General features: G+C 40.4%; 1 protein-coding gene across 6 annotated transcripts; it reads right to left on the bottom strand.

The window, feature by feature from the left end:
* Positions 1-940: 940 nt before the first annotated feature.
* Positions 941-22,118, bottom strand: LOC146650881 (sentrin-specific protease 7). Of its 6 annotated transcripts, none has more exons than XM_085384297.1 (23): positions 22,000-22,118; positions 17,900-17,984; positions 16,992-17,057; positions 16,798-16,913; positions 15,773-16,027; positions 15,266-15,390; positions 14,822-14,922; positions 12,053-12,383; positions 10,857-11,005; positions 9,699-9,833; positions 9,577-9,610; positions 8,777-9,004; positions 8,249-8,658; positions 7,947-8,074; positions 5,044-5,160; positions 4,813-4,929; positions 4,345-4,440; positions 4,061-4,248; positions 3,906-3,952; positions 3,775-3,818; positions 2,744-2,812; positions 2,481-2,631; positions 941-2,397 (listed from the first exon to the last, which is right to left on the bottom strand). In XM_085384297.1, exons 1-23 carry the CDS (start codon positions 22,101-22,103, stop codon positions 2,242-2,244), a joined length of 3,252 nt encoding a protein of 1,083 aa, XP_085240423.1. In that variant the 5' UTR covers positions 22,104-22,118; the 3' UTR covers positions 941-2,241. The 6 variants fall into 6 exon arrangements, with proteins under 6 accessions (XP_085240423.1, XP_085240424.1, XP_085240426.1 ...); XM_085384300.1 differs by having other exon boundaries at positions 942-2,397; positions 21,905-22,111; XM_085384299.1 differs by having other exon boundaries at positions 942-2,397; positions 21,943-22,111.
* Positions 22,119-22,308: the final 190 nt, after the last annotated feature.

Raw genomic sequence — 22,308 nt, 5'->3', positions numbered from 1 at the left:
AGTCCCTTTAACTGGCAGTCACCCAGTTAAATGTGCACTCAGACTCATGAGCTCAAGAGATGACATTTAGCCACTTGCTATTTCGATGGGGTTTAAACAGTTTTCAAACTGGAAATCTGCTTCTTCTTGCCTTTGAGTAGACCAACTTTTTGTAGCATTTACAAAGAGTGTTTGAACACACATTTGGAGGTTGAAATTAAAATAATATGATCCTTAAGCAAAAGTAAGTATATTGTTAATTATTGTGATATTTAAAACGTGGGTCATGTAATCTCTCATATAATCTTAGATTTGCCTAAAAATGTGAAATTTTAGCTTCATATACCAAAATGCTTTGGGGTTTGTTTTTTTTACATTTTAAAATCTGAGGCATCATCAAAACAAACAAGCAAACAAAAAATGAATAATAAACAATCTTTAAAAAACTCACATTGCTAAGGACATTTAGTGATACTTTCTGGGACGCAGGTAAATCTCAGAATAATTTGAAAAAAGAAAAAACATGAAATTCTTAGTCACAAACTAAGATCATACTGGATTGAGAAAATATGTGCAGCAGATAGTTTAACTCAAACAGAACAGAATGTTGGAGTTTCCAGAATTTCATATCACAATTCCTAGGTGACGTCTTTCTTAACACCTTCAGAAAACCTCTCTGAAGATTTTCAGAGTTTTCAGTTTGAAAACTCTTACGTTGCCTTGTTGGGTGACAACAATATCCCATCACCCTTTAATGGCTGTGGGGTAACAAGAATCCACTACTGACAATAACATAGCGTGTGTACCAACTCACCAGTCAAAATAAAACGCTTCACAATGCACCAGTTTGTAAATCATTCTTCACAAGGACCAGACTGGGCTTATTAACTTAAGCAATTTAGTTTCAAATATAAACAGCAACAAAAAAAAGACACATCAGAACAAGCATCATTTTTTCTACAAGTTTTAATATACAAATGAAACCAAATGTATTTTGGAATCAGTTTCTGTACATTCATCTGACAAAATAAAAAATTTAAAAAAAATCCCAAAGAGAACACCATAAAGGTGTTACACAAGAAAACGACAACTGAACAATCTGGCAAAAAGGGAAAACTGAGAACATTAATAAAGGACTGAATGGGTCTTCAGCAGGTCATCGAACGTTACACATGCCAGCGTGTGTGCCCTTAAACTTTTTTTTGCGAGGTGTATTCATGTTAAATTCATAAAGTTATCTATTAACCAGGACTTGAAACTCATTTTGCAGGACAAACCCAGGCAGGATAACAGCACAGGCCAGTGAAGCAATTTGATATGAAAGCAATGGCAATTTTGCACTTAATTCCTTTCCTACTGTGTTTCAAACAAGAACATCTGTTTATTTTTCACAAAGAAAAGAAAAAAAAAAATTGGCCGATATATCAGATTAGCAGACTTTTTTTAAATGAAGTATTGGTCGGGCTCTACAGAGAGTCACAGACACACACTGTTATACACACTTTAACTTAATTAGAGAAGTGGGTGACTGCCGGGTCTGTCTGTAGCTGGGAGGGAGAGGCACAGTCCTGTGGTTTCAAATCATATATTTTTCTAATGAAATTCAGTAAGAAAACTCCTGTCTATTAAATACCACACCGACGCTTCTTACATTTTGTCTAAAGTAAATCTCATCTAATAAAACTTTGATACAAAAGAAGGCAACATCAGGGACAACCTGGATAAGAAAAAACACACAACTGAGATCTGAGCTGAACTGAACTGTCAGTCGGATAATACACGAAATGTCTACCGGATGCCAGCAAGCTGAATTCAAACTACAAAAGCTTAAAAGAAACCAAAGATCAAAGCAAGGGGGATCCTAATAGAACTTAAAAAAATTTTTTTTTTAAATATATCACTTTGCAAACTAAGTTTTACCACTGTTATGCTTTCACACATTATCTGCTTGGGCATACTACATAGAAAATTGAATTGTAATATTTCTTTATAAAATAGTTATCAGTATAAAAACAAACAGTAAAAAGTCTGGATTGATTTGTGTGTCTAGATATGCTTTTATTTTTTTTCTGCCCTTTATTTTTAATTAGCCAATTCTTTTATATTCACTAATAGGACCCCCAGGTAGTCAAAGGTTTACATTTTCAAGTTAATGCATAAAATAAAAGAATCTGCTTTAAAAGAAATATTTTCAGTTCACGCTGAAATGACCGTTGCTCAGTATGAGCAGTGATTTTTAATGGCTACAGGAATGTGATGTGCTCAACCGCTCAGCTGCTTTCCTAGTCTATTATCCAGGTTCTGATGTCGGTAAAGGTTAAGTACAAGATCTCGGATTTCATCTCGCTTCCTTCGCACCTGCTGCCGTGAAAACCATTGTTCTAGGTGTAGTGGGAGGTCAAAGTGCACCACGGGGTCCTGAAAGCAGAAGCAGAATTATTTATGCTGTCCTTGAACGCATTATTAGCTAAACTAAATGTGACGTTAAAAAAGTGCTTTACCTTCAAAAAGCACTCAACGTATTGTAGCAGGTAGAGGCCACAGTCGCTGCTGTTATCCTGAAGGGGGACGTGGCAGTGTGAGCTTTTCATCTGATCAGGACCAAAGTCCCTCGGTGACCCACGACGCACCTCCCATTCTGACTGCAAGTATCTGGCAGACAAATGTGTCATTAAAAAAAAATAAAAATACAATAACATTTCACACAGACCCATACCCATGCATACCCAGCTTCAGAATTGTGGGTTTAAGGTGTCATACTTACTCCCGCAACAGTTTGAAGACTCGTTCATGAAGAGAAAGTTTAAGGGAATCCATGATAAGAATACACGGCCTACAGAGAGGACAGACAGCTGCAAGTCAGTGTTTACTTTTATATCAAGCTTTCATTTGTAAAGTCTTTTTGTTCAGATGTGTTTAAATACCCAGAGACCAGGGGGGAAACCACATAAACTTCCAAAACACACAAAGACCATTGCCTCTTTTCCGCAAGTGCCTACTTGGCTCAGCTCAGCTGTTAGGGGTTTTACATTAAGTTGTAGTGCCTTTTTAACCACTGTTGTATATACATAAATTCCTGCACCATCTCATAGTATAAGAGCCATATCCCTATTATTTAACTGTGTTGTTTATTATTCTGGATTGAACACTGTACTATTTTTACTCTTTATCATGCTGCTGTAGCACAAAAATTTCCCTTGTGGGATCAAAAAGTATCCAACCATCTACCTGGTAGCAGGTATTTATTAGTACCTGCTCAGCCGGGGCTCCAAACAAGCCGAGTCGCTCCAAAGATGTGACATCATACTGCATGCCACCGATTGGTCGGTCAAAGGCATCACTCGATGACTCATGAGACCAACTCCTTCACAAAAATCTAAACCACCATTTTTGAAGCCCAGCAACAAGGGAAACCAACACATTGAGCGGCATGTTGAACTGAACTCAACGGGTTAAATCAGCCAGTGGTGGCTGACCAGTAACTGTCGACGATGCTTATGACTTCATTAGACGTATGTTGGAAGCAGCTTTCTGCTTAAACATATGCGCCTAATACATTTTGGATAGAAGTCATGTCAAGCTACACAAAGCAGATGAGCCTGGCAGGAAGTCACACACAGCCAGAATTTAGAGCATTGGGCTGCTTTTCCTAATAAAACACCCCATCTAGACCCACCCTACTAAACCATTATCAGTGCATGAACATAAATGGTGTTAAGAGGTCAGAAAACAGATGATCAGAGGACAAAAGGAGTTTCTTTTTAGAATATGGACTAAAAAGGTGTAAAAACTCACCTTTTGCAAACTGTCTTCTTTTGCCACGTCAGCTCTGTACAACTCTACAAAGACAAAAATAGACTGAGCTGGTTTGCAGGAACAAACAGACACTTTTAAATATTCTTATATGTAACTAAATTATATCTTACTACTGGATTAGGTGGTGAATCTTTGGTGAATTCTTCCTGGGTATTTTCTAAAAGACACGAAACGACACACAATGATTACCTTCACCTTTCTGTCGTCACTGGTATAAACACCACATATAAACACCAAAGACAAAGAAGGCATGAGTCAAAAATACCTGTGTCTGTGTCTATATTGTCACTGCGCATATGTGATTTCTCCACATCATCATTAAAGCTTTTACTTCCTTGCGCATCATCTTGACTCTCAGACTCCTCCGTCACGTCGCTGCTCTTTCCTGTCCAGCCCTCGATTTTAGGCTCACCCAGTCCGGGAAAGCAAATGACAACTAAATACCAGTGAGCTCTAAATGGAGAGAGTCATGTGATGTGTTTAACAGATTTACTGAAAATTAAAAAGAGAAGAAAACTGTGCAAATAACACCTCCTGTGCTGAACTTACTCCTGATTGACAGGTACAAACAAGAAGTCCTTTTTGAAGATGTCGACGTGTCGTGTCCATGTCTTCACGCGTTGGTGCCGCCTCTGTCTCTGACAGCTGAATACAAACAAAAATAAAAACAATAAAAACATTTTTGGAGTCGTGCCTGTAACATGAATCTTGATTACAGGACATATCAGGTCTAAATACATTAAACATGCAATCTATTAAGCATTGCATTTTGGTCTTTGAAGCTTAGATGGTGTAGATGTGGACATCTACACTAATGACCAATGCATCCAACTCAAAAGGTACTGCAGGTTATAATACTGTTTAAGGAGGATGTAGTGTATCTTAAACGGCTGGCAGTTATTGTGCTATCTTGTTAAATCCAGTAAAGCGTAAGAAGGTAAGAACACTTTAAGTGAAGACATTTCACACAATCAGTACACCCCAAAGCAGACTGCAAACTCTATCAGGGTTACTTACGAGTCGCTGTTGCCACCTTCACTGGCATTGTCCCGCCGCGTCAGCTGCTTGTAGAAGAAGCTGCTGAAAATGTGGGAGCGCTCGACCACTGAAGCAGATGCGTTCTGGAGGAGGTATCTGGTTTTAAAAACACAAAAATCAAAAACGATCAATTTAGAAGCATCTCTATCCCAAGACTCAGAATCAATTAATGCCTTTTGTTTAATAAATAAAAAAAATAAAAGTTCATACTTGAGGTAAAAATCAATGATAACATCGTTAAGGTATTTCCCACTGTCAAGGCACTGCAGGTCCTCCATTGTAACAGTGATTCCTCCTTTCATTGGCGGAGGAGGAAACTGGATCAACCTAAGTAAGGAAGCAGGAGATAAGAATGAGCCGTTATTTAGATCATCAGAACTTTTAGGTTATACATATTATTCAAAGTGTTTTTATGAGGATGCACTGATCTCATAAGTCAGATTAGTATTACGATAAATGGGGACCTCATAGTAGTATTAACACCCCAAATAATTTGCAGTTTGTTTATTCATTCACTTTTGTGATTGATTAGTGATTAATCTAAGAATTAAGTTAGTCCAGTCAAAATATTCCCTGCTCTCCTCTTGTCGTTCATAAATATAATCCCAATAAGTTCCTCGCAGTGTGTTACAGCTTGAACATTTTAATCATTTTGCCTCTGGACATCACCACAGTGGATCCGAAATTAAGCAATCACAATGTGATCAAAGTGGAGGCTTAAAATTTATTCGAGGAGCTCAATAAAATATTATTTTAGCAATTTAGGATATTACAACATAGCACAATTTTAAAAGGCTCAGAATTAACTAAGAATTATACTTTGCAGTCAATTGGCATCCCCAGAGGTTCCTCCTTTGAGAAGCTCTGACAGCATTTACTGCAGCTGTGTTCAGCTGTTTGTTTGTGGAGCTCTCTGCTTTCACCTAGGGCTGGGCGATATATCGAGTTTTTAAAAAATATCGATATATTTTCATACGAGATATAAGATGTGACAATATCGTTTATATCGATATAGTCTATGTTACGTTATAATTATACTTGTGGAGCCGCAGGTTTGCCTCTCTTTCGTCCACTTTTGTCTCTACGCAACGTTACTCGGCCTCGCCTCTCCTGCACTGAACACAACTCCCCCATAGCTTCACCTGCAGGCAATGACAAGATGAAAGCGGAAAATCTCCGTTAGCGAGTTACCGTGCGTGGGGCTGGATGGCGTCAACGTGTTAGCGAGCTAACCACGCTAACGACATGCAGCCCAGAGGGGCTGCACGGCCTAAAATCCTTTCCTTTTCTCAAAACTCGACAGTGCGCCTTATGTATGAATTCTGGTTGTGCTTACTGACCGCGAACCGATTTTATGTGGTACACAGCGCTCAGCAATCTGTCAAAAAATGTTTTAATATGACTTTGCTAAGCTACGGAGCTGCACCGCTTGATGGATTGTCGGAGAATTACAGCTACAGAGGAGGAGCCTCGCGGAGTGATACGTACTGTGTGTGTATAAGGATGGCACCTGTTCAGAGACGTGGAGCAGCTGTGAAATCTGTCTCTTTGTTATTATGCTCAGCGTCTATTAGTTTACATTTTGACTGCACAATTGTGAGCTTTTTGTTATGCACAAAAACAACATTGTTTTCTTTTATTTATGGACCATGATTATTTAATATATGCTGATAATTTATTTTTGAGTAATATCTACGCTGTATGTAAATAAAAGTGCCCGTGTGACATCTGGGACACAGTGTGACTAAGAACTCTCTTTTTGTTCTTAACTTATGGCTTAAAAAAAAAAAAAAAAAAAATCGAGATATATATCTTATATCGCCATCCTGCTAAAAAAAATATCGAGATATGAATTTTGGGTCATATCGCCCAGCCCTACTTTCACCAAGTGGAAAATAAGCTTGGGCTGAGATCAGTAGACTGACTTGGCCACTTGAGAACTTTCTGTTCCTTGTTTTCAGGTAGTTTTAGCTTTGTGTTTGGGGTCATTATCCTCTTTAATAAAGGTCATCCAGGTTTCCGGATTTTGACTGCATCCAAGTAGTAAAGCATTTTGCAAAGAATTCATGCTGCTACTTCTATCAGCAGTCACATCATCAATCAGCAACAATGACCCAGTTCCACTCGCAGCCATACATTTCCATGCCATCAGACTGTCTCTACTGTGTTTGACAGATGATGTGGTATGCTTCAGATCACGAGCCCTTCCTTTTGTTCTTCATACTCTTCTCTTCCCATCACTCTGGTTCACGCTCATCTGGACTTAATCTTTCTGCAGAATCCTACTCCACAGCTGGACCAGATGTTTTTTAGATGTTTCTTAGCAAAGTCTAACCAGTTTGTTCTGTTCTTGACCAATACTAGCTGTTTGAATCTTGCTGTAGCCCCTCTGTATTTACTGTCACAAAGGCATCTTTTGATTATAGCCCTTGATGGTGATACAGCTACTTCTTTATAAATATTCCCGAATTTGCTAGATGTGTTGTGAAAGGGTTTTCCTCACCTATGAGAGCTTTACGATCATCCACTTAACCTGTTTTTCATGGTCAACCATGAGTTTTTGGTTTTCCTCAAAAAATAACAAGTAGCAGGCCACAACTATCCACAAAACTGCTCCAACCTCCCTGAATTAACACCTACATCAGCCCATTGAAGACTTCATTCATAGTACACCAAAGTAATGAACAGATAAACAGTTAAATAACACAAAAGTTCCTGGTTTTCCACTATTTATACTGGGTCCACAGTTTAAATATATAAAAAAAAACATTTCTATGAATTAATCAACTCAAATTATAAAATCTATTATAATAATAGGACAGTCTGTATAAGGAACTACCCAAACTTTTCCTGTAACTTTTTAACATTTAGTCTCACTTGTCCGGGCAACTTAAAATCAAAGTATCTGACATACACCTTTAATCACAGCTTAATTGCTGTAGTTCAAATCCTCTGTGTTGGCGTAAAGAAGCAGAAATTATAAAATTTGTGCCACTGTCCAAATACTTAAGGACCTGTCTGTACAAATATTTTAAATATACTGGTGGTCTGTATGAACAGATCTCAAACCTCCACTGATGAATCTCATAAGCATCTTAGCTTAGGCTACTTGCCTGTGAGCCAGACCCTGATGTTTATATTTAGTCCAGCTGGAGCCTGGTTTACACAGTGACACAGAGTAGGATCCTCTGGTTCTACGATGGCACATTGTATACACAGGAGTCGGTTCCTCTTTCTCCTTCTGTGGAGGGAAATGCACATCACAGACCAGTGGCTGTCAGGTGATTGTGAAGTGGGCACAAGCTAAATGTGCAGGCTTGCAAGCTGAGTACCAGTAAAGAAAAAACGGTTTTGGGGGGGGGGGGGGGGGGGGGGGGGGGGTATACTCTTACTGAACCACCCAGTAGACACTTACATCAGAGGGACATTCAACCCTTTGTTCTTCCTGATCAGGCTTTGGTTTGAGCAAAGGTGCTTCTGTGTCTGGCTCTGGTGCAATCTCTGTCTCTAAAACTGAGTCTGTCTTTTGTGCTGTGGGCTTTTTGTCTTCTTCAGGTTCTGTGTCCGTGTTTGTCACACCCAGCATGGAGAGCAGGAAAGAGTCTAGTCCAGTTCTTCTAATCAGCTCTATGCTATCATCCAGAGAAAGAACAGGAGACAGAACGTCTCCCAACTCACTAAATCTGTCTGTACTGTGCCTTAAATTGGTTTGTTCATTTGCCAGAGTCTTGAGACAGACAATGTCCAGGAGAGAGCGCAAAAAAGCTCCCTCCATTCCCTCCAGAGGTTCTCTCAGAGTCAGCAGGATGAAAGGGCTGGCTTTCCCTATTAAAACAGAGCGCAATATGAAATAATGCTGAATGCTGGCACTATATAACAGAAACCTTCAGCATTTTTAAGTTTAAATGACCAAAACCCTGAACTTGTCATCCAGCAGTCTCACCAGTGTTCACAGCTCCATCTTTTTTGGCCGACAGCAGGCGGAGGTCCTGCTGTACCGAAGCGGCAGCAGTTTCTGACACACAAAATAGCAGCACAGCAGCAGGTGTGGGCTCCTCATCACCCTTAAAGTGCAGCTGTCGTTCTTCCAGTTCCTGTCGCTCCCAAACACTGTACCTCCTCAGCTCCAAACGCTCAAAGGTCAACTTCACCTCCAGCTCCTCACTGGTGTCTGAACACAAGATGCGGTCGTAAGGACAATACATTTTTACAAACAGCTTTACACTTTATTCTTGTTTCTGGTATTTTACAATGTTTGTCTTGTTAAATTGACAAACAGCTTGTATATTTTGTGCAAGTATTTTTAAAGTATAAGGTAACAATTTTGTTCTTGCCTTTTATAAATCTTTTTCTAGCTAAGTAATACTTTTGTTTTTAATGCTTTGGAAAATAATGTTCAACCACTCTTCTTTAATAGAAACAAGGGTTACGCACACAAAGGCAGGCTAAAATGTCATTAAATGAACCCATAAATTGACTGAGTTTTACAGATTCAGAGGTGAAAGTCTACTGGGATCTTGAGGGTTTGACGCATTAGCACAAAGAAGCTAAGCGAAATAAGTGAAAAGCTAGGAGAGGATACTGTGCCAAAACAAAATGAGGTGACTTGTTTTTGTGTCAAAGCTTATACAACCCTGCCCAAAGGCACAAAAAATGATCAGAAAAGCTGATGGAGAGAGGTTCTCTTTAAAAGTTATTAGGAAAAGGAATTACTTAAGATCAAAACATATTTATAAATATTACCTTTGAGTGGGATGATGATTTCTTCCTCCTCTATCTGTGAACAGAGAGAAAGATGCATTAGATTTTCAAATTCTGTGCATGCTTACGGCAAAAAGCCCATCTTTGCATTTTATTAGGGTTACCGCGATGGGTCCATTTGCTTTTCCATGATAAACTCCACAGTGCAGACCACAGAAGGGCAACTCCATGCAGGAATAGTCTATATTGAAACTGGGAGCTGAAGTCACTGGAAGAGTAGTGTTGTGCACAACAAACACCTGCAAAACACAAACAGACACACACATGCAAAGTTTACAGGAAATAGAGCAGGCTGCGAAGCCGCACAACGATGCAAACAGATTAATACACGGTAATGTCAGGATAATAACAGACTACAAAGATAACTAGTGGCATGATTAAAGGGCAGCATGCAGAGGCTATATAAAATTGTTGCTTTGGCACCATCTGGTGGTGGTTAAAAGAATGACATGGCAGTTTGCAGGTATTCCGCTGTCTATTGAAAAATAGCATATCGAGATATTTGTCTTGATATGTTGCTCAAATGAGAAAGAAAGAGAAGACGCAGGAGGTCACCTGGTGGTCTATTCTGCAGGAGTTTGTTCAACCTTTTTGTGGCACTAAATGAAACTGATCTGTGATACTGTGCTACAGCTAAAGAACACACACACACACACAAATATTCTTACTCACTGCATGCACTGCAAAGCTATTTAAAGCTGAATTCAGTGACTCTTCCTGCCAAAATTTGATGCATGTGTTAAATGCGTTGACTATAAACCATTGTTAATGTACCAGGTTTGAAACTCGATGTTCTCCTTATAATGCCACGATCTTACAATGGTGGCAGTTTTTGAAAGCAGCTGTAGAGTGATCTTAGTTCACGTGACTGTGAAATCGATAACATAATGGTTTAGAAAAGAACAAGTTCTTCCTTTTATTATATCCAGACATCCACGTGCATGGCTCCTCTCTCCCTTCATGTCATTGGGTCAGATACAAGACTAAGTGGCTGCCGCACAGGCAAAGTATTGTCTTTTAATTAGCAGTTGGTGACTTGGACACCCTGGGGTGAAGTAAAACCTTAGGCCCCCGGATCATGTCTGTAAAACACCCTTTGTGATGTCATGTTAATCTGGGCATTAGCTCAGCTCAGTTTAGAGGCATGTGCGAGGCTGTTGTCTGCACAATATAAAAAAGGAAAAGAACATATATAAGGGGATTATAAAAACTGAGATCACATATGAAATGTGTTTGTGCTGGACTGAACACACTCTACCAACCTGCATGTCAGCAGTGTGTTGCTGTTTGGCCTCAGCTTCCTGTGACGACTGACCCTTTATTACTGCGTCTTCCACAGCGACCAGTGTGCGGACTTGGCTGCAGCCCCGAGAAACGTCTCCACCCTCCTCATCGTCACTGGACAGCACAACTGAAACACAACCATTAAGACAACATGAGGCCAGAGTGAACCTTTTCTTTGGAATTCTCTAAAAGTACAAAACGCTTGAGGACACATAAGCCCCTATCTGATACTGTATAATGGAAATGTAATGGGCTTTAAAGCCACAGTGAGGACAGTAGTAATCCAGGAAAAGGCACGTGGGTAAGCTAAACAGTGAAAACATTGTAGCTGCTAATTGTATTTTCACGTGCTCCCGGATGGCCCCTTTTCCTGCGTCAGTCTTCAGTGTGTTCATGTGCCTCATAAACATAGAAAGAACATGGATGCTACAGAGAAGTTGTATTTTAGTGTTTAAGGCATTAAAATAACAGCTTGTTAACTTGATAAATAAGTAAGTCCTCAGGGTAGCTGACATCTTTGACATTTTTAGTAACTTTTCAAACTAATTTTGGTGAATGTATGCAAAAAGCAACTAATGGTTACAACCTAATAACATCCTGCTTCACACTCAAAAGAATCAGCTGAATTGGTTCAGGCATCAGACTCCTAGGATGCCTCCTAGTAGGGATGGACCCCAAAACCTGGTTTTGAATGAACCCTGGGAAAACACCACAAATGCAGGTCTTTTAATCTGTTAAAACAATCAGCAAAAGCCTATTTCTCCATCACATGCTGTAAATAGGCAGTAGCTTTCTCTCTCATAATCGGGAATATTGGTTGTGCAACTTTTCTGACTAAGAGCCGCTTATAACATGTATGACTTAGTAACACACTTTATTTTGATGGCCGCTATTTCAAGGTGAGTCAATTTCAAAGTCACTGAGCAGATGCAGCACAATTAATTACTGAAGTTTTGTTTAAATGAGGCCCTCTCACACACACACGCAAACGCACACACACACACACACACACACACACACACACACACACACACACACACACACACACACACACACACACACACACACACACACACACAACAAAAGAGCAGACTGGTATTCATTTGCCAGGTTCTGGCCTGCTCAGACACACTCAGCAGTGGACTGAAGCCACACGTTTGTTGGGTGTACTCACTGGGCTCAGAGGGACTGATCTGATTCCCGTTGTCCTGTGTGGATGATAGGCTTTGTCTTGGGCTGCCAGTAAAATCTTCGCGTTCCAAATCAGGGTTGATGACTGGGACAAGAACTTCTGTTCCATTGTCTTCACCCACCGTGAACTGCACTATGCAATGCTCCAAGCTCTCCAAATCACCATCCTCTCTACTGTCCTCGTGACAAATGGGTGCAGAGAATGCTCCTCCATCTCTTCCATCTTCTTCTGTGAGCTGAAGAACGCTCTCGCGGTTGCGTTTGGGGCTCTCCGTTCCATTGCATTGGGACGCCGAATCCCTTCTTTTCCTCTTCTATCACACAACATAAAATATAATGTATCACTTCTGCTGTTTACTGAGCACACAGCATAAACTGAAAGATCACAGAGCCATTTTTAGAATACAGTAAAACAAAATAAATTTTTAATCTCACTTTTTAGACACGGAATAACAACTGCTGAGTAGGGGTGCAACGATACACAAAATTCACGGTTCGGTTCGATACTTTGGTGTCACGGTTCGATATTTTTTCGATACAAAAAAATGTTCATGCCTTTTTAATTTGTCATTTATTAAAATTATAAATATATATTTTAACTCAAAAGTACAGTTTTTAAATTTAACCCTAACCCTTGTGCGTGTTTTTTATTTTGACAGCGAATGTGCACCTGCGGACCACTTATGTGCAGCCCTGGTTATTTAGCTCGTCATATTGCAGCCACAGAAATTCTTTTGTCCATGAAACCATAAAGCTGCACTTTCTTTTTGCCTTATAGTCTGATTTGTCATAACTTCTCCGTTTTGTGGTAAGCTTTTCTTTGGCTGTCACTTCTTCACCCTGACCTGTCTTATTTGGCTCAGCAGAACTAAAATATATATCCTCCTGCTTTTACACACGCACTCACATAAGCTCAGCGATTCTCTGCGCGATCAACCTCTCACATGTTTAAGCTTGCTGCGGGAGATTTCACTTGTCATGTTTGCATAGTAAGCTAACGATTAATAAGACGATGTTAGAGGAATTGGTGCACAAATTATCATCACTCACAGATCAGTGCTGTCGCTCTCTATACACAGTTCGCACGATTGCAAAGTGAAAGCAAAAAAACAAGCGCAAATTCAAACGCGATTTCAATATGTCACATATTGACAGTGGCTCACCGATGCCAATGACATAATTACCCAGCTACATTTCTGAAAGAATGCAAAAGCATTGACATATATTTTTCCTACAATAGCCCGACGGGCAGGGAAGAGATAGATTTTGGTAGCCCGACTGAAAAAAATCGCTAGCTCCGGGACGTCGGGCTAGCGATATTGCGAGCCCTGTATCTGATTGAGGAATCACTCATCTTTGGAAAAGAGAGTTTACTACAGAGAAATGTCTCTTTCCAAAATAAAAGCTATACTATCCGCTTCTTCTGGGCTATATTCTCAGCAGCATAAGGAGAATCATGTGCTAACAGCTGTCTAAATGACTCGGCTAAAGTTAGTAGCATGCTTGTTGTTTTTGTCTTTGCACTAGGATGATGTCGGCGTAAATGTGCAGTCATATTCGTTGTGTTCCCACTAGTGCTTTCAGGTTAATCTCGTTGAAATGACCTTAACGCCACAACACGGCAAATCTCCGTTAACGAGCTACCGCCGATCGCCCTGTGCATGGGGCTAGACGGCCAACACGTTAACGAGCTAACTGCGCTAACACACTAGTTCCCACCCATGTAATTGAGCATTGCATGGCACATCCAACATACTGTTTTACTTTAGTCCATGACTCGCTTACCTTCAGGGTCATACGTCACATGAAAACCAAAATAATTCCAAACGCCAGATCTGAATGAGGGTGGGGGAGGTGCCCTGCGCTCTTCCTTCTGTCTATGCTGTCTGTGTGGAGCGCTCAGTGGATCTGCGCTCGACAGTGCAGCCTAGGCGGAGTAGTCGAACGCAGATTCACTGAGCGCTCCACACAGACAGCATCGTCAGAAGGAAAGTTGATAAAATAAATTACAAATGTTGTATTGTTCGATACATATGCGTACCGAACCGAAAGCACTGTATCGAACGGTTCAATATCGATACGAATATCGTTGCACCCCTACTGCTGAGTCTTAAAGGTGTTGGTAGGCAGGTTACTCGTTTCCCAGCTTTTGTTCTAATCTAGTTAACTGTAGCACTAAATTCACTAAAACGATACAGGGGTGGAATTCATGCAGTAACTCTTAGGCTCAGGTCACAACATGCTAACATGTACTGGGAAGTAAGATGTGCCCCGTCACTTTATCTCCTGAAAAAGTTCCTTATATCACTGAATCTCTTAAATTCAAAGAGGAAGTGAGCTTCTGTCTCAACCTAATCTGTCCAACAGTCACATTTTCTATTGGTTTGCCAACACCTTTTCTCTTGTCACCTGCCAGTTCTTGATCACTGAGCCTGCAGTTGGTTAGGACGCGTCTCTACTTTTTATCTCTAACTTTAGAGCCAGAATCTCCCCACACATGATCTCAATTGTTATGGCCAGGAAGTATGCCAATCAACTTTGGCTTTCAGTTTCTGTTTTTCCAGTGTTTCAGACTCTGACTGCTTGCGTGGAAAGGACTCAAAGCCTTATTCAAAGCACAAGGCTGACAAGAAAATTTGCTACCATGTTTGCATAGTCTGGTGCACACCTGCTGAGCTCTCCGGGGATTGGTTAAGTTTAATCAAGGTTGATTGTTCCTGGTTTCATTTTGAGTTTTAAAAGTGGTACTCACCAGACTAGGCTGTGCATCTTTTTCTGAATCAGTCCACCTGTCTTTGATGTCACAGGACACTATATCCTCAGCAGGCTCCCAGCTCAAAGACAACCCACAGTCTGCATGACAAACATATAAAGTTAAAATACACTCATACACCACTGACAACCTATGAATGGAATTCCCTGTCCTCAAAGCAGGTCAAAAACAGGAAAACGATTACTAAACTTTAAACACTGATAAGTAAACAGAGTAACATGTGATGTCCTTTGCTCTATATAACTTTTGTTTTTTTAAAGCTACTCTGGAAATAAGACCAGCGGTGGATGGAACGGTAATGTCTCGAGTACACGATTTATTCACAGTTAAATCCAACATTGTCTTTATGACAACAAAGTCAGTCACAAAAGAGCGCCAGCAGCATTAAACCAACAACTGCATCAACTCTTCATGTTTACCCACCTACAACTTCAGCAAATCTGTCATCTTCTGTGTTGTCCTTGCCTATTATCACCTCCTCAATATCTTTGCTTTCTTCTTTGTCCTCTTGGTTGTCAACATTTTGTGGTCTTCTTCTAAGGCTCAACCTGTGGAGAAAAAGACGGGAAAAGATGTTCTGATTATGCTGTACAGTTTATTCCTATTTTTAGCAAACTGTTAAAAATTGGGCGTTTCCATTCAGGTCTGGGTTGAAAAAAAAAAAGTATGCTGGCTTTAGTGTAAAGTGTATGTAAATATGTTTCCCCAATTAAAATGAGCTACTGCAGATTCTACAAGCCTCTAAAGATGTAAAATTAATGAAAGTGGCCAGAAAGACATACACTTTTTAACTCACTTTCCCCCCCCTTCGTCTTATTGGGTTGGTCAGTGTTTACCAGAACTTACTGCTCGTAAGGATATTTGAGAGAGACCGACTGCTTCATCTAACTAATAGTCCTTCACATTACTTCTTTTACAATGCTATCCCACCTTTGGGAGGTTGGAGTGACAGTCCTCTGGTTGCGCTTGGGTGTCACACTCTTGCTCCTGTTATTCCTGGCTTCCCTCTGACTGGATCTAGTGTCTCTGTAGGTCGGTGTTTCCTCTCTACACTGACCGCTCTCCCTCCGCCTGCTTGGCGTTTGTCCTCTGTTCTTCGCACTATGAGTCTTTTTTGTCCTTTCCATATACTCCATGCCGAATTTTGTCTTCAGGACATCTGTCAGGATCAGAAGAGGCTTCCTCCTGTGGGAGAAAGCAGAGAATCGTTGATTCACAACCTTCCTCGAACGACGTCTTCTCCGCATATTGTTCCCATCAAGCCCACTGAGGTATTCAGGCTTAAAACTCATCTATCTCTGCACGTGAGACTTTATGTGTGCCAGCTGATCAACAGGGTGCGGTCTAATGGTGTAGATAAGTCACATGTGCAGAAATGATAAGCTTGGCTTTGAGTCATGGTGTTTGCAATGTTTCCTTTATGGACCGCAACTCTGACCACTGTGCAAAATTTATAAAATATATACAGAAAAGGCAAATATGCCTGGGTGGCCCAAACAGGCATTTTAATGGACGTATACTAACTGTGCAGCACCTGTCTTAAAGAACAATGACCACCTCCATCTATTTAATTTATCAGCACTCTTTACCCTTCTTCTCCCATTTCTGTTGCTCCTGCAAGTGCTCTGCAGAGAAATGATATTACTCTAATTTTGAAGAAATACTGCAGTGACACTTTTTTATTTTTGTTGTCCTGGAGTAATGAAGGTTAGATTAAGAGAGACCTTGGAGAACTTCATTATTAATTGTGAGCGCCCCATTTTGTGAATGCTTAAGACTGCAAAAAAAAAAATTGTATTTATTTTTTTTATTTATTTTTTTTTACAGAGAACATAAGCGCAGTACGCTTCAGTGTAGACAACAGCACATATTTATGAGTTTTAAATCATAAGCAGATATTTTAGTCCGCAGTTTAAAAAAGTCAAATCATCACACGACACTTCTTGCCTCCTTACCTGTCCATGTCCAGTGCGATCATAGCTGCATGGCTGTGATCAAACTTCGTGGATCCGTTTTTATGCGGTGACTTGCGATTTCTGAATTTGCAATCTGCAAACGCAGTCCAGGAAACCTTTCAAAGAGGAGGCAGACACTGTTAGTTATAAGAATAACCCAGAATAACCATGTTAGCATAAAGATAACGCTGTACCTGTCTTTCTAATTTTCCATACTCTGATGAAAGACATGTCATGGGAATTCTGAGTGGATTTTCCATCTAAAATTAATATGGTTATTAGTGACCATGCTTGTATGAAACACATTGCAATGCAATAAACAAAAGCGCAAGATTTCTTTCACACAACTAAGGAAATATGCTAAGCTTGTTGCATGCAGTTGCAACTGTCAGACCAGCTGCTGTTAAAGCGGTGTGTATAAGCTAGCGTCTATAATTCCAGTTCAAATACAATGATGGGTAGCAGTCAAAGCTCCCTAACCCATGAATTGTTGGACGAGTCAGCTGACACCTATTTAAAAATGTTGACTCTCGGGCAAAAAGACCTGCATTGTCCACTTTCAGCTGTTTCTCAAGAAGCATCTGTTGCTTCTCGTTTTGTCATTGTAAACTAAATCTAGACTTCTGTTAGGAGAACTTAGCATTGTGGTATCTTAAGAGGTGTTATTTTTGCTAGTTTTCTGATATTTTACAAACACCAGCAATGAATAAGTTCACCGAAGACATAATCAGCAGCTTCAGTGGGAGTCAAAGTAACTCTTAGTTGCAATCCTTGTAACAGCTTTTAAGCGTTGATTATGCAAGGAAATCCACTAAGTACAGCTCCCTATCCTCAATCAGTCAGGTCTCCAGCCCTTACTAGGAAGAGAGTGGGCTCACTGATTATCAGACTGACAAGAGCAAACATGTGAGAAAGTAAAAGAATCCCAATTTGCAACGTGCTTGTGATCAGCAAAGGATATGAATGCAGCAATGAAGCCATCAGCACCACAGGATTGGGCCAAGAGGAAATACAATTAAAACGGCACACTCACACAAGCTCACAAGAATGAATGGATGAAATGGAAAGTGGGTATTTCATAAAACATAGGTGATATATATACCAGGTTATCCTTGCCCACTGTAAATGGAATAGTTAAGGCTCTCCTTTGCTCCATCATGGTCCACGGGTAAGGCACAGCAACAAGACTGCAAGAAGCAAACAAAAAGACAAATGTGAAAAAAGCCATATAGTGTGCCATCATTATTATTATTATTATCATCATCAAGAACAGTAGCATGTAAAATGGCCTGCATGTGAATGTGAAAATGGTATAAATCTAACAAACAACAAGTTTTGTTGGAAGAAAAACTCCAACTGGGTGGCTCAGTCAAATAACTTCCAAAAGATGGACATGCTAACAGATTCCTGCCAAATGTTAATAAAATTTAGACAAATGTGATAAAACAGAGAAAAATGTGCGTAATGGGAAGACTAATGACTTCCTAAAACAGGAAATACTTGCTGACATATAGTTTTATGACCTATAGTTAGCTGTGAGACAAATATTAACACAGGAATACAACATAACTGCTTCCTCTTGGGATATGTTTTCTGAACATTGAAACAAAACACATTTTCCAGTTTTTATGGAATATTTTATGAACAAAAATGACTGAGCCTGATTTAATGAAACGTGACATAACACTGTGTTTTTTTTATTTGCTCAGGCAAAAACATCAGTACTTCATGACTTGTTGTGGTCACGCACACATGGTTAAATAAACAGCAGTTAATCAGCTTGTGTTTAAAAAAAAGAAAAAAGAAAAGAAAAATGAGGGGGAACATGGCAAACCACACATTCAGCTAAACACTCAAACATTATTAAAACTGAATAATAACCCCAGAACATTACCACAATAAGCTTTCTTTAAAAATAAATAAATAAATTGAGTAATACATTCATTCCCCGGACACTTTATTAGATACACTTTGTTACTATCAGGTTGGACCCCCACGTCAGAACTGTATTAATTCTCCATGGCATAGATTCAACAAGTTGCTGGAAATATTCCTCAGAGATTTTGGTCCACATTGACATAAAAGCCTCACACAGTTGCTGCAAATTTAATAACTTCGCATCCACAACCCACAGGTGGTCTATCGACTGAGATCTGATAAACTCATTGTCAAGTTCAAGAAACCAGCTGGAGAAGATTTGACCTGTGTGCAGGGCTCTAGAGTGCGACCAAATTTCTCCATGGTGCGACTAATAAAAAATACTTGGTTGCACCGGTGCGACCAAGTATTTTCTCGGAAAAAAAAGTTTCAGCAACCCTGAAAGTCTCCGTGTGTTCAACAACAGACACACATTATGCCCATGTCGTGTTCTAAACCAATCAGAGATACTCAGAGGCGGGGACCTCTGTGATTGGCCGTGGTCCAGATATTCCTGCAGACCTACTTGTGTTTACGTTTGAAAGTGCGGGCAGATAGAGAAGGGTGAGTAGCCCAGGTCAGAAGTGTATGAAGTTGGTATTGAGAAAATATGAAAAGAAAAATTGATAACTTTTTCGTTAAGTTAAGGCCTGATCAGTCCAAAATTCTGAGCCAGCGCTCTGACACGGAGCCATCAACCTCTCCGTTTTTGTCAAACACTGGTCCGGAGACGGCATCAGAAAATGAGCCACATACGATCGACTCCCAGCCGGAGTCCACTGAAAGTAAAAGTGAGAAAATGTATAGATTTCGAATCGAGTGGCTTGACCAGTTTCCCTGGCTAAGATACAGCCAAGCTGACAATATGATGCACTGCATTTATTGTCGCGAGTGTGGAAAGACCATGGCCGGCAACACAGCATTTGTCACTGGTGCTAATACGTTTCGAATTGAAACGCTGAAAAAGCATACAGCATCGAGAAGACACATTATATGCCGCGATAAATGCTCTGCCAAAATGTCCCCGCTCCCCACTGCCTTTCAGCGGCAGGCAGGAGTAAACAGGTCATCGGAGGAGGCCGAGATGATCATTAAGTTTAACATCGCCTACAATATTGCAAAAGAAGAAGTTCCGTTTACTAAGTTCAAGTCAGAAATAACTCTTCACAGGAAAAATGGCTTGGACATAAACCCCACATACAGCAATGATGTTGCGTGCGCCCAGTTTATAGGCGTAATCGCTGACACACTGAAAAAAAAGACGTCAGTGGAAATTGCGAACAGTACATACATGGCCTTCCTGATCGATGGAGACACAGACATCGCTACAAAAGAATGTGTCATTGTGTACGCTCGTATCTTGCAAAAAGGAAGACCAGCGAATATACTGATTGGACACATTGAGGTCCAGCATGCCCATGCCCAAGGTAAGCCATGTCATGTCACGTAGCCTATGTATATGATTAATAATATTACGTCGTGTTACTGAATTAACCATATCTAGCATGTTCTTATCATTGAAAATTAAACATAGCAATAATACATGAATATAGAAACTCAAACTGAAAAAGACTGCATTGTAAACTCTTGATCTGAGAGGTAAATGTTTTTTTTTTTAATTTGTTTAGGAATTTATGCTGCCTCAAAGAAAGCATTTGCTGCTCTTGGGGACCAGTGCAGTAACTGGTTGGATAAAATCATTGCTATGGGGGCTGATGGAGCTGCTGTTAATTTGGGCAGCAAAGGGGGTGTCAAGTTAATCATTTTGAAAGGTTGTTAGTTAATCATTTACAAATAAAAAAAACGTGAACATGTAAAACTGCGGTGTTAAGTAATGCAGTTAAAAAATTTGGGTACGCCTAACTTTTGTGCTTGTACGCCTAAATTTTGTGCTGGTGCGCCTAAATTTTATTTTTAGGCGCACCAGTGCAACCATGGCAAAAAGTTAGTCTAGAGCCCTGCCTGTGTGACATAGTGCGCTTTCCTGCTAGAACCAAACCTGAGATGATGTTTACACTCTGGTCATAAAGGGATGGACGTGGCGAGCAATTCTCAGGTAGGCTGTGATGTTTAAACGGTGCTCAGTTGGTACTAAAGGACCTTAAGTGTGCAAGAAAATATCCCCACACTATTACACTTCCACCACATGCTTTCATGTTGTTTACCTTAAATTATAATGCTACTAACAAAATGTTGCAGCAGAAACCAGACCAGAATCGGACAATAGAGATTGGACGATTCTGGTGAGCCTGTGCACAATGTGGCCTCAGTTTCCTGTTCTTAACTGCCACTCCGCTGTAGTCTTCTGCTGCACCTTTGTTCCTTATTCTGATGCTCAGAGTTTGAACAGGTCCTCTTGGCCATATCTACATGCCTCAAATTGATGCCATGTAATTGGCTGTATTTGTTTTGAGTTGAACGGGTGTACCTAATAAAATGGTCAATGGGCATATATCATTATGCATCTGACATAAATGTCTCTCAGAGTGTGTCAGACTGCAGAATATTGCAGATACATTGCCCACGTTGTTATCCTGGCCAGCGTATCACAAAAGTATGAGTATTTCCAGGGTATTTCCAGGGTTTGAAGTCAGTTAACTGACTTCAAACCCTGGAAAAAGTATTATTCAGTAAATAAACCCTCTCCAAAAGGAAACTACATCACATGTTGCTGTAAAAGGGGAAAAAGGCACTTGGCAGACCACACGAATTGCTGCCAAACATGATCAAAAGAAAATGTACTTCCTATATGTTTAAACTCACATGCATTTCCTATTTTGCATCAACCACCATCGACAGATCTTATGAAGTTAAATGAATTATAAATCAGTTTCTTTGTGGACTCTCATAAGCCAAAATGATGAAATGCAAACTCAGAAATATATATAAAACTCAGTGTTGTGACTGTAACAGTACCGACTTGCAGCTAACCATAAGCGACCGACACTGCCAGTTCAGCAAGCAACACTCCAGCTTTCTTTTGTAATTGAAGCTGATGTTTAGCGCACATGCTGCTCCCAATCCAAACAGCCAACCTTTATTATGGTTGTAACACGGCACATTGTAACCTCGGAGGTCACCGTGCAGACCTCGTGTTTATTTATGTTTATTTTCTCTGCCTGAACACACCAGAAAGATTAAATCTGATTAGCTCTCGGCTACAGCTAGCAGCGTTAAAGCTATGGCTTACCCATGATGCTAGAAACACGCAGGAAAGCTAAAGCTTACCCCAGGCCACAGCCGCTCGCAAGTGCAACGCACAGTATCAGGAAACTGGAAACCTACTTTCCCACGGACGTGTACACCTGCACCTTACAGTCACAGAAGGCACACATTTTCCACAGTCCGATAGTGTACCCAACGGGCGCTGCAATATTCCTTAGGAACATCCGGTGAAACCCGGAAGTGCATCCAGAGCAAAACAAGAGCGTGAAGAGCAGTTTGTTCCCAGGCGGTGTTGTAGCGCCGGTGTTCTGAGCGGGCTGAGACCAGGGCATTTGCCCGGTGGGGCGCTCGTGATTTTTCGTTTTTATGGGCCGATGGGGGTTTATTTCTTTTTTTTTTTTTAACGATATAAATGAATGGTGGTGGATT

This window comes from Rhamphochromis longiceps, linkage group LG16 (assembly GCF_057381845.1).
Source record: "Rhamphochromis longiceps isolate RC_006_pf linkage group LG16, R_longiceps_female_GT1.1, whole genome shotgun sequence".
NCBI classification, from domain to species: domain Eukaryota; kingdom Metazoa; phylum Chordata; class Actinopteri; order Cichliformes; family Cichlidae; genus Rhamphochromis; species Rhamphochromis longiceps.
Note: the sequence above shows the minus strand (reverse complement) of the source record. Positions and strands in the feature narration are given on the sequence as shown.

Excerpts from the sequence above, each read along its gene's own strand:
- LOC146650881 (XM_085384297.1), bottom strand. The coding sequence starts at position 22,103 with ATGTTCCTAAGGAATATTGCAGCGCCCGTTGGGTACACTATCGGACTG. Across the intron at positions 5,161-7,946 it reads CATCAGGGTCTGGCTCACAG|GTTGATCCAGTTTCCTCCTC; the intron begins GCAAGTAGCCTA and ends TTCCTTACTTAG. Across the intron at positions 4,930-5,043 it reads ATCATTGATTTTTACCTCAA|ATACCTCCTCCAGAACGCAT; the intron begins GTATGAACTTTT and ends TTTTAAAACCAG.